The sequence below is a fragment of the Typha angustifolia genome, chromosome 13 (assembly GCF_048772165.1).
Source record: "Typha angustifolia cultivar Huaian chromosome 13, ASM4877216v1, whole genome shotgun sequence".
Classification (NCBI taxonomy): Eukaryota; Viridiplantae; Streptophyta; class Magnoliopsida; order Poales; family Typhaceae; genus Typha; species Typha angustifolia.
Window position 1 is genome coordinate 80,840 of NC_133251.1, and position 12,708 is coordinate 93,547.

General features: G+C 38.3%; 3 protein-coding genes and 1 pseudogene across 3 annotated transcripts; 2 read left to right on the top strand and 2 right to left on the bottom strand.

Annotated features, from left to right (window-relative positions):
- The first annotated feature begins 36 nt into the window (after positions 1-36).
- Positions 37-3,217, top strand: LOC140773787 (uncharacterized). The gene is made up of 8 exons (XM_073116524.1): positions 37-189; positions 457-669; positions 931-1,122; positions 1,191-1,390; positions 1,493-1,574; positions 1,833-1,968; positions 2,741-2,833; positions 2,942-3,217. The coding sequence occupies exons 1-8, from the start codon at positions 85-87 to the stop codon at positions 3,010-3,012; spliced, it is 1,092 nt and encodes a 363-aa protein (XP_072972625.1). The 5' UTR covers positions 37-84; the 3' UTR covers positions 3,013-3,217.
- A 790-nt stretch (positions 3,218-4,007) lies between these two features.
- Positions 4,008-6,912, bottom strand: LOC140774902 (ubiquitin C-terminal hydrolase 12-like; annotated as a pseudogene).
- A 1,126-nt stretch (positions 6,913-8,038) lies between these two features.
- LOC140774903 (uncharacterized) lies at positions 8,039-9,223 on the top strand. Its single transcript, XM_073118087.1, has 4 exons — positions 8,039-8,324; positions 8,562-8,665; positions 8,862-8,980; positions 9,133-9,223. Exons 1-4 carry the CDS (start codon positions 8,039-8,041, stop codon positions 9,221-9,223), a joined length of 600 nt encoding a protein of 199 aa, XP_072974188.1.
- Positions 9,224-9,424: 201 nt separating this feature from the next.
- LOC140773869 (uncharacterized) lies at positions 9,425-12,423 on the bottom strand. The gene is made up of 4 exons (XM_073116643.1): positions 12,071-12,423; positions 11,464-11,622; positions 10,942-11,023; positions 9,425-9,786 (listed from the first exon to the last, which is right to left on the bottom strand). Exons 1-4 carry the CDS (start codon positions 12,389-12,391, stop codon positions 9,635-9,637), a joined length of 714 nt encoding a protein of 237 aa, XP_072972744.1. The 5' UTR covers positions 12,392-12,423; the 3' UTR covers positions 9,425-9,634.
- Between the last annotated feature and the right edge of the window lie 285 nt (positions 12,424-12,708).

Below are 12,708 nucleotides of genomic sequence, written 5' to 3' on the forward strand. Positions count from 1 at the left end.
TACACTTAATTCTCTACGATTCAATTTCTGCTATAAATTCTCTGCTCTGTTGTTTCCACCCGCAAGGAGAAGAACGGAGAGCAGATGGCGCTGTTGATGGAGGCGGGCTCCGAACCCGTAACGGATAGCGAGAGGGCGGACTTAGAAGCCATCGCCGCCCTCAAGGAATCCGCCGCTATCGAGCTCAAGGTCTTGTCCTTTCTTCCGGCCTCCTCCCCCCCCTTCTTCTTTTCCCAACTTCGATCATAAAATTATATTCACATATAGATTTATAGTATGGTCAATCTTGAAAAGAAAGAAGGTACAATAGACGACCTACAGTCTTTTAAACACGCTTTATTAGTCTAGCATGAATTGAAATCTTGCAAGTAAAAGTGTCCTTAGATTGTGTGAGACCTAGATATGCTTTTCTTTTTTTCTTTTTTCTTTTACTTCGCTATAACATTTGTCGTTCAGGAGCAAGGTAACCAGTTTGTCAAGATGGGTAAAAAGCATTATGTAGATGCTATTGATTGCTATACGAGGGCCATAAATCAGAAAGCTTTAAGTGACTCGGATAACTCGATCCTCTTTGCAAATCGTGCACATGTAAATTTGCTACTGGGAAATTATAGGCGTTCTCTTATGGATGCTGAGGAAGCGATCAGGCTATGCTCATCGAATGTAAAGGTAAGACTCTTGCTGTGCTGCCCACTCCCCTACATGCATTGAATATGCAAATTGACGCACTGGTCACTTATGCGCATGAACAACACTTGCATGCAGTTTGCGCTAATTATGAGGTCACTTAAAATATGTAGCTTGTTTCGTCTTGCTGTTATTTCTCAGCTGTTAATTATGTAAACCCTATGTGTTATATTACTTTTTGACTTTGGTTTGGAAGGATTTGAATTTATTTTTTAGATTCTAATAGATCAAAATTGTATCTAGGCATACTATCGGGCAGCCAAGGCTGCATTCTCTTTAAACCTACTGACTGAAGCAGCAGTATTCTGCAAAAAAGGACATGAACAGTTTCCTTCTAATGAAGAGCTTAAAAAGTTATCAGCACAAGTTGATGCATGTAAGAGAGAACAAGACTATCGCAAGGCCAAAGTTTCAAAATTGGTGGCTTCAGCAAAGGTTTGTCTTTTGCTAGGACATTTTTCTTAGCACATGCAGCCAAACTTACTTTAATGTGATATGTCTAGGATCTTGCCTCTACTATAGAGAAGAGAGGGCTGAAACTTGGAAAGGCAATCTATCAAGAACTTACTGGGTTAAAAAAACCAACATTAGATGGAGGCAGTACTCTTCACTGGCCTGTTCTTCTTCTTTATGCAGAGGTCATGTCAAGTGATTTTATAGAGGATTTCTGCGAGGCTGATACATTCTCATCTCATCTTGACATCATATCCTTATATACTGATGCTACATATATTATGTGTTTCTATATACTTTACGTACATGTCTGATAGAACATCTGCAAATTGAGATATCCATAACGATTATACATGTTTTCAGAGAGTTCTCTGCCATTACCATGGGATACAGATCATGCTTACATGAGGGACACTGTTGAATTGTACTATCAGGTGAGTCTCTAACCTTTTGAGTTACCTGGTCACCTTGGAGTTCCAAAAGGAAAGGTTATACCATCAGTCAATGAGAATGGAAGTTCATTGCAAGGCGGTGAATTTATGAGTCACTTCACACTTCTCTATTTTGAGACTCGAGTTTATTGCAAATGCAGCAACTTTTGCTAGGCTTCTGAGAAGATCTCCGGAGCTCTGGCGTCTGGACACTATTAAATTTGTAATTTAATTAGTTTTTCTTTGATTCTGACAAAATAGGCTGGCATTGGCACTCTTTTGCCAAAGAGAGAAGTTCTGAAGTATCTCCTTGAGGGCACTTTGGATTCCTTTGCAGACAGTCTTTTTGAGGAAAAAGATGGAGAATATGATGTAGGGAATCCACCTTCGCCAGCAAGTATGCTTCAACCTTGCCCTTCTTTTATACACTTTTCCTTTTTTCCCTAATTCAAGTGATGGGAGATATCACATATCAGAAGTTTTCATATCATATCAGCAGAAGTCAGAGGGAGAAAGACTCATTGGTTATATATGTTACTTTCCCATCCATATTCTTGTTGTCTTGTGTCTAGCTATTTAGCATCTTGTTTCCTTTTCTCCTTTCATGATTTATTTCCCTGATACTAGGAGTAGATTTTTTTTTTAAATATTTATAACAAAATCTTTGTATTTCCCCATATTTGACAAATGCTTTCAGTCATGTATCATATCTATCAATTTTCTTAGATTGTATAAGTCAATTCCCTGATAATTGAGTCCGAAAATAGCTTATGGTAAGTGCTAAGTCCATCAATGGTAGAAGATGAGAACTTTATCTTGTAGTAAATTATAAAGTTTGATGTGTATTACAGCAGTAATGCAGAAATGAAGATTTTTCTAAAGTCCAACATTTTCTTCTACCTAGGCATAAAAAACTTAATGATTAAGATTAAAACAGGGGCTTTATGTGTGTTTGTTCATGCTGCCAAATTGGCAACTAATTGTTACCTGCAATTTTAAATGAGTTAGAAGTTCATTGGAAATTTAGAGGTGTTGAAGTTCTTGTAGGCTGTGAGCTTATCAGGATCTTGCAAGATTCACCTTGATCTTTCATTCCTTTTATATGCTAGAACAAACTTTTTTGGGAATATATGGCTATGGAGACTTGATAAAATTTCACCAATGTGCAGGCAATGACTATGGTAAATGGGTCAAAGTGAATGAGAGAAAGACTCTCTTAGAGGTCTTGCAGCACGCAGATTATATCATCCCTGCAATTCCAGGTTTGTTTCTTTTATGTTGTTCAACAGAGATCATGTTTTATCATAGTCATCTTTTAAGTCAGTGGCATTAGTCAATCTCATGCTTTGGTTTTTTGTTGCTTTCTGTAGTGTTCTTTGTCGTTTCAAAGAAATCTAGTTTCTACAAGGAGTTCAGAGCTGGAAAATGGTCTCCTCCTTAAAAGTTCCTTGAGCTTTGGATTACACTTGTATGTGGCATTAGATAATAGTGTTGATGTAAAGTACTGCTATTTATTCAGGAACATTTGTTTGGAGACGAGGAGTAGCAATGGCCCAAAGGAAATTGACCAATGATACTCCAAGATAGCAATTGTATTAGGCTTTTAGGTCTTGTTTGCATTGAGTTTAGGACTCTCCTTAAACTAATTCAAGGACCCGTAAATTAATTTAGTAATTAAATATTTTTTTTAAATTTTTTTTATATTTAATTAAGCTATACTTTCTGAGACATGTAGGCTAAAATATGAGATTAACTAATCGAGTTTAGAGTTTAGCTTCAAAGCAAATAGAGCCTTAAGGTTTAACTCTTGTCTAAAAGGCTCAAGAGTAGATTACCTTGACATAGTATTGCATTTGGAATTGGTTTCCTTTAGCACTAAATTCAAATCGTGACCGTGTGAATTTGGTAGTAATTTCTCTTGCTTGCTTATCATATGATTGGTAGAAGCCATCCATGCCAGGATATATACCGGCAGCTGAATTAAATAGGGCTATGAGTTTCTATCGTCATATGATACTGAATCTGATGCTAACTGTATTTACTTGGACATGGTCGCTCTTGCTTATGTCAATTGTTTCGTTGCTGGTACGAGCGCATACGAGTTGTTTGCTTCGGTATATTGCCGTGGCCTCAACTGCAGAATTTTGGAGTGCAATCAAACTAAAATAAAACATGAATTGCATAATTTTGAAGTACGATCAATCTAAATAAAATACGAGGAGGTAGATAGTTCTGTTACATAATTTGGGATGAAACCAGAAACCAATTGATACAATTATCACATTTTACAACCCCCATTTTGCCTAACTACAAGAAAGAGAGAAGAGAGGCAAACGCAATAGGTGATAAAGTCAGAACTGACTATATATCCTGTATAGATGGCCCTACTCCAAAATATATCTTTAATGTACCAAATTGCATTGGAAATTAAAAAAATTCTATCCTAGCGGGGGCATGGTATCCCTTATAAAAGGCTCGATCCTGAACTCCAGACGCCCTCACCCAACCAGCACCAGCATAAATTATACGGCCAACAACATCCACAAGCAAGAACCTGTACAGCCAACATTTCGCTGCTGCTTTTTAATCATGAATCTGCATCTCGTCCTGTACTCTCCCATCGACGACTTGAGTGCTATTTCAGAGTCACGGCATCTGTCCGGAAGCACAAGTTCTAGGAGGGAAGACTGAATCTAATTGAAGATTTTCACAGGCTTCTCAATTTGGCGGTTCTGCAGGAATAATAGCCATGTAAAGCAATGGAAATCTTCTTATAACCAAATAGTAAAAGTCTGCAACAGCCAACAATTCAGAAGGAAATTGCCATTTCCAAGTTGCACAACAAAGTGATAACAGGGCCTTAAACGAGAAGTATCATCATGATATTATGGCCCAAATTGTAGTTCAATATCAACAATTACATACTATTCAGGCATTTACCTGATTTGCCGTGTAAGCCCTTTTTGGAGTGGTGTCTTGAGTGCTCTAATCCAAGGTATTGCTCCCATGCTCCGTAAACATCTCTTCTCTATACAAATATTATTAAAAAAAATTCCAATTATCCTTTAGCATGAACAAATTTCATAACAAAAAGAATAACATACCTGAAAACGGCCAGACACAATATCTGAGTCCTGAAGGTATTCAGGGCGATTCATTGCTACAAATGCAAACTTCCACTGGTCAAATATGATTATTCAAGAGTTAGTATAATTGTTAGAGAATCTGCATTCCCAAGAGGAGGACTCGGTGTAGGAAATGATGATGTTTCTTCTTGCAGAAATGCTCCAAAAGAATGTCTCCCATGCAGACAGAGGACATCTATAATTCCTAATAAACGACTTGTTATATTCATTTATAATCTGCATTAAGCACAATCACGAAGTCATACTTCACTTACATGCTCATAATGTAACATAAAAATATACTCAATGAATTTCTTCTGAATCATGAGACATCAACAGCTCTGCCAGTTGATAAAAAATTTACAACAAATCCAAGAAAAGAAGTAGTCGAGAAAAGAAAGGACCCTAGAGAACTCTTCATCCGGAATGTGTATTTTTTTTTTTTTTTTCTGGATTCGAGCCTTCACCTCATCTAGAGTTTCGCCTTCACGAAATAATAGAAAGAAAGGTTCCCCAAAGTTCTGAACCTGATATTATAATGAGAATAAATAAAAAAGGGCAGTACTTCTTTTCCCTCAAAAATAAGGGCAGTCCCTACTGTGACTATACCGCAACATCAAGTTTTTAATCAGTGCTATCTTCAGTATTACAAAATTGATTCAGTGAGAAGGGAGGGAGAGTAGTGGAGTGCTTCTTGTATAAAAAAATACAACAGCAGAGTGCATTGCAAAGAATGCACAAAAACTTTCGCAAGTAAAAGTAGTACATATTGACAAATCAAAGCTAGAAAACTGATATCCAGAGATCCATTTTAAAAAAAAAAACCATTTCTCTTCTGCAACTCAACAATCTAAAACAGCAGACCAAGCAAGCCTATATTTTGTTCTTATTTACCATCTGGTTCTGATTTGGATCCTTCATGAAATGGTAAACATGAATTAAGCGATCATGGGGACCCAGGTTCCTTTCTTCCTCCGGAATCTGTAGCATCAAGAAAAGTAATAATTAGAACGATGATATATATGCCTAAGATGCTCCATACGACAGTTGGGAGTAAAATAGATTTTTGCTACATCATAAATGGATTCTAGAAACATCTAAGTGAACAGAAACATAAAAGAATTTACCCATCGCATACCTCCTCTGCATGCAACGTCCAGTACTGATCGTTTATATTCTCTATTTTTTTCACCAAGCAGGAAGATCTGCAATAAAGAATAGCATGCTAAAGATAGGAAGATGAAAAGTATATTAAGAGAAAGAAATGAATCCCAGCTCTCGCAGCAAGCTCAAACAACTCAGCAGCAAGAAGACCAAGCTGATATATAATATATCAGAGAACAATCAAAGAACTTCTCAGTTCTCATCTTGTAGGATAGCAGACAGGAGAGCTGGACTGATATTTCCAACTCTTTGGGACAGTCATTCTGCAAATGAATAGGTGGTTATTAAATATATACGGATGCATGGAAGTAGAAAGCACCTTGTAGATCTTGTGATAGAAGACCTCAAGCAATCGGAGTTCAGCATTAGGATGTGAAAGTTCAACCTATCCAGAATAAAAATTCAGATTGGAAAGATCACAGTTACTTGTGTACTACAGATGCATACAGAGAAAGCATGAACTGGACAGCAAACTTGTGCAATAGCTGCCAATTTCAACTTTGTCTTCAGATAGTTGGTCACATCTCCCACTGTGCTATTTCTCGCAAGCCTAATGCTATGGACTACAACCTGAAAACAAATAAGTTTATGAAGAGTTCCTCCATATGGATATCATAAATAGCATCGAAAGAGACCTGGCAAGCTATCCCACCTCATCCTTTGGGGCATGATGAAATGCAACTTTTAATATTTCAAGGCATTGCAATTCTGGTAGGGGAATGTCCAGCACTTCATAGTACAATATATCAGATGTCTGCTCCAGACAGCCATCACAGATTCAGAATCTAGCAGACCCTTACTTTACAATTAGAAAGCAAGCCAACTCGTAACAACTAACCAGAACATAAAGTACAAAAGGAAGAATAATACCTGGTTGTAATGGACCAGCATGTCCGACAGATGCTCTACACCCCGGTACTTGATAGGTTGAGGTTTAGGCTGATGCGAGTAGGCCATTATAGTCATGGATGGGCTAGGCGGGGAAGGCAGAGGGAGGATCGGATTCGAGACGAAGCGGCGGCGACGGAGGACGTTAATCTACAGCGGTGGAGGAGGAGGAGGAGGAAGAATAAGAATATACCGGCTGGACTCTCAGCAGCGAACGACGCCACCGAATCGAAAGAGCCTAGTCGGGCAGAGTCGGGAGATCAAATTTATACTAGGGGCATTTTGGGGATTTTGCGACGGTAGAAGCTAGAGAGTCCGATGTGGCACATACAGGTGGATAATTATTACATGAGTGATACTACTATTACATATACATATGCTATATAAATATTTTATTTTAAAAAAAAAAAGTCGGATAGAGGTAAATATTTGAGACAATTTTTATATTTTTATGGAGAAAAACTCTTTATTTGTTTCTTATTGAAAATCATATTTAAATGTATAAAATATGATAGTTATTGTGGCCAGAGGGGGGTGGGCCATGCATTTCTGGGCCCAAATCCTGGGTCAATACAAATTATTAAGAAGAAAAAAAGAGGGGGAAAAAAAAAAGCCTAGAGAGTCCTGCGAGCACAGCACGATCGAAGTCTATAATAAATTAATGGTTCTTTCTTCTTTGAATTATATACGTATACATATCTGAAGCAAAGATCGATCTAAAATTCAACCTCTGGAAGCTAGGGAAGTAGTCCCATCAGCAATGAAGTATCAAGGGTACCATAATTAATTCATTCCACAAACAACCGTGCATTCGTATTAATTCGCAGAGAGGAAGGAATTGCAGTGACAGATGGCACGCGTAAATATGCCCTGGACAAATGCCCTCTACTCAGCACGTACGTACAAATATTGACCATGATTAAATTTATACTAAACTATAAAGAAAGATGAGTTTTTGCTGAGAAATAATAGCAATCAAGCCATACGTACGTGCGAGTAAAAGTAAAAGAAGACTGCATGCAGTTAAAACTTTTAACTCGATTGGATAACAACGGTTAATTCCTCCGGCCGCATTGCTGATCAGCTCTATCCATAAGACAGAAGGCATTTGTTTAACACGTATATATATCTAGAGTGTACCAGATTAAAGACACGCGTACAGCAGCCAAGTTTAAGAGGATTCATCATCTACCTTGAGTTATAACGAATATATATATATACAGCTAGCTAGATGCGTGGTAAATTAAAGTTAGAGCCAGCTAAATAATATATAGAACTACATACATACACATGGAGGAGCCAAGCGAGGCGGAGGTACATAAAATGGAAGAGAGGGAGGTGGCGAGGAGTAGTAGTGAGCAGGAGAAGGCGGCCGCGATGAAGGTGGTGGTGGCCGTGGATGAAAGCGATGGGAGCTTTTATGCGTTGACCTGGACCATCGACCATCTCTTTAAATTGAAGACCAGAACTGATCAAGTAGTACTAGTTCCCAATCGCAATCTCGTTATTCTCCACGCACAACATGCAGTTGAGAACTTCGTCTATCCTGTTGCTGGACATGGTACTCCATTTGGATGTAAATTTATACGCCCCATCTTCTCTTCACACTTTTAATTACCTACTTCTTATACAAGTCATCGTTTAGGCAAGAACACTATATGCTTGCTTTAACGCATTCCAAAATCTGTTTCCAAGACATATCACTACACAGGCCTATTATTTTATGACCCTTTTTTTTTTCCTTCAATTATTTCTTCCAGGTTTTCTTCATAATCACTTTTAATATTAATTCGTCCTATCATATATAATGTAGCTATTTATGCCACATCTTCAGTGGTGGATTCCATAAGGAAGTCTCAGGAACAGAACACTAAGAATGTTATTTCCCGAGCAATGCAAGTTTGCCAAGAGAGGGAGGTAAATTATAATTGCCTGCTGTTTTTTTTATTTATGTCGATTAACACTAGCTAAAATTTTGGAAACAATGGGCATATACATATAGAAGTTTTACGTCTTTAGATCAGTAGAACCTTATCTTGTTTTTAAGACAGTGATTAATTTGGATATATAAAGCAATATATATCTCAGTGGATATTGGATCTTTTAATTGTAGGTCACTGCAGATGCAGCCGTTGTGGATGGTGATACGAAGGATGCGATCTGCCAAGCCGTAGAGCAAATGCAAGCTGATCTTCTTGTAGTTGGAAGTCGTGGTCTCGGCAAAATCAAGAGGTAACTGACAAGTTCTCTTGTTCGATCTACCCTTTCTTCTTCTTCTTCTTCTTCTTCTTCTTCTTCTTCATTGTTAAGAAACTTCATATCGAGTGGATGAACATCATAACCTCGCTGTCATTAATTGCATCGTACTCCCTTGCACCTTGCAGGGCACTGCTGGGCAGCGTAAGCGATTACGTGGCACATCATGCAAGATGCCCCGTCCTTATAGTGAAGCCACCTAGATCAGATCAACAGTAACTTGGGTTCCCCCCTAAATCTAATGGCTTAGCACTTGTATTATATGAGTTGACACTTGAGAGGGCAGTGTTCTACTAAATAAACGCTCTCACAGTTTGTATGATGTATATATATATTAATCATGTGTAAATTAGCGTGTGTAAACGGAGAAGGAAATAAATCTACAGCTCCTAATTATGTCGCTTCACACGAGGCAGAGGATTTGTAAAACATATATAACAACTGTTAAGTTCATTGATACATCAAAACAATCGAGAGTACACATTAGCAGTCAAGTAGATGTTCTTCCAATTAAGAAGAGAAAGGAGAAGTAGTTGTTCTCTGAATAACCAAATATGATGCTGCCTTTTCTCATACATCTCGACAAGTCACACTGTTGGAGTGTAACTGATGAAACATGTAGGCTTATGTCTATTCAATTGTCTCCCAGCCACCTAGTCTCTCCGCAGGATTGTAGTTGGTGAACAAGCGAAACTCATTTCCCAGTTTGTTGGAGTGTTGGGGTCTGAAGCCACATGGATGTGCATTTAGGAGTTTCAAAGCTCTCTCCTTTTGCATCTCTCCTGCTCAAAATTGCACACAGGTATCTTAGTTTACCACATATTCAGAAATAAGAACAATCTAATCAAGTGCATCATGTGGTCATCGAACATCACAAATAAACACCATAGAGGTGTATGCAAGTAACATGGATCATCTCATAGAGAAGACTTGTAGAAAAAAAAAGCAGTTTCATAGATATAGTGTAATGCACGGAAGAGCATAAATCCGAGTCCCATAAAGATGTGGAGCACCTTCTACAAGATGACAAGAAATATTAGATAATTCCATCATACAATCGATCTCAATTATTCCGTATGTAAAAGGCTTCAGAACCAAGTTAAGATAATCCTCTCAGCTGAACCGTTAGCCAGAGAGCAATATTATGTGGACTATGAGGAAATGCAGTAACAGGTGCTGACAAATCTTGTGTGCTAGAAGGCAGCTTATACAAGAGAAGTGTAGAATTTTTAGAAATTGCTCAATTCTATGTTTTAACTCAGAATAATGTCTCTTTTCATATGCTGGGCAGGAATTTAAGGGGAAGCGGCAACAGAAAAGGCAAAACAGATGCGACATGGAGAGGATATGGAAGGCCCGGTGTTGTTGGATGATTGCCAGGAGGGAGGCATGGAGAACTAGCAGCTGATGGCTTTTGCTTCTCTTGACTGATACACTTTTTGTTTTCGGTTATATGTTAAAACTGGAAGTTTTGTTGTCCCTGTGATAGTGGTGTATGGTGTTGACTTTGTTTTCCCCTGTTCTGGGATGTTTCTTCATAGCTGGTTGTGTCTGGGTAGAAAGGTGTTGGTTGATGCAGGTTTTATGGTTAAATTTTTTAATGGTGCAGTATTGGTTATTGAGAAACTATATAATCTCTGAATGAAGATTAATGGTTTTATGTTTAAATAAACAGTCTTTTAATAATAATAAAAACAAGATAAGTGCAGGCAATAATTTGCATCATGCCATACCACCAGATAAAAAAAATGATCATTAGATTAACAGAATATTCATTTTCCCCTCTGTTTAAAAGTCGAACCCTTCTAGTTGTGCAGGTCTGGGAGGATTAAACTTGGATATTGTGTAATTGATCAGTTAATGGAGACATATCACAAGAAATAAGCATGACTTAAAGATTAAAATATGTTGAATTCATTTGATAGATGAGCAATTACCTGTGAGCAACAGTAAGAATGAACTTTGTGGATTAGCTAAAAAAGAAATGGTCTGAGCTACTTTCTCCAAGCACTCCTTGCTCTGCATATACAAAACAAATCAAAGATAATCAAAAGCAATTCACCAAAGCACAGTTTGTGCATTACAAAAAAAGGTCTCCCTTGCTCTATCTAATTGCTAGACATATTTGATTTATAACCGAGAAAAAATGCAAAAAAATATAAAAACACTAAGCACTGTCAGAAACTGACCCTCAAGAAAAAGACAAACAATCACATAAAAGAGGAATTCCTTTTCACTTCTATTATTCTTTTGCTTCCTTTAGTTATAATATACAGTAATGCACTAGCAGATGATTTAATTTTGAGAATAAGCCCAAATTATGGCACCAGAAGAGATGAAGACAGGTCAGTTTCAGGAGCTTCAAGATAACACATTCCTTCTAAAAAAAAATGTGACATTCTTTCATTTAACACAAAACAAACATACTCAATACTTCCTTCCAGATGTACTTTACATACCAAATAAGGAGGATCTGCAACAACTACTTGACAGGTATGCTTCAACGCCAGTGGTAACTCTTCAGGCTGATTGTAATCATAGAACATGAAATCATCACCATATTGTTCAAAGCGTTTATCATACTCGAGTAATTGCGCTGATATGTCAGGGCTGATCCTCTGAGAAAGTTATTAAGAAAGTACATGTCAATGCCAAGCTGCTCACCAAAAGAAAACAGAAATTTAATATGTAAGCAATTTTTCATGTAACGCCTCATTTAACTGTAGCATCTTCACAAAAATAACACATATAAAGGAGGGAAATATGTCCCAAATAATAGGTTTAACAGACTACTTTACCCCTTTTATTCATTCAACTCTTGACTTGGTAATGTCCTCTATTCATACTTCTCACTGGAAGTAGTTTAAGATATGTAGTCTCTGGTTGCATCTCGCGCCAAGTTTGATTCTCTTTCTTTATAACTTGCATATGCATTTGTTCGCCTACTAGGGCATTATAAGTTGCCCAAAGATAATATTTTTAAGAAAATACACTCTTATTTGTTTAGATTACATTGACTACAATGGCATATGAGACATAAAAAATATGCTTCATCAGGCATCTGACCTTAAGGTAAACATAGAGGGTGGGGCAAGCGATGCAGGCGACGGTACAGGGAGCGGAAGTGGATGATTTACAGAGGCGGAGGATCTCTTCCGCTACTGTCTCTGCCGTCTCCTTATCGTACCAGAATTGGCTCAGCCTCCAATCCTCCGCCACCAGCTTCACCTCCTCCGAGTCCTCGCCGCCGCCACCGGAGCCCTGCTCGCTAAGGAACTCCCTCAGGGCTGCGAGAGCTTGTGCGCTCAACGCCGGCGTATCGTCGTCCTCGTCGCCATCCACGGCGGCGGGTTTCGCCCTTTCGTCCTCCTCCACATGGGTCGACATATCGGCCCAAAACTGAGAGACGAGACCGAGGAGCGCAAATACGGGCATTTTAAGGGCCACTCAGATTGTTCGACTGGGTCCGATAATTTGGGATTGGGCCAAGCTATCTTGGGCTGACCAGACTTTTAGTCAGGCTAAAACCACTGAGATCTAACGCAAGTCATTAAAAATTTTACACCCAATGTTTTTCTTTTTTAGCAAAAGGCCAATGGCATTCATCTTCCCACCTCAACACCTGTTTGTTTCCATAAAAAGAGCCAAATCCGCATTAAAGAGTATTTCTCAAATCCACAAGGTAAGATTTTTGACCAGATCAG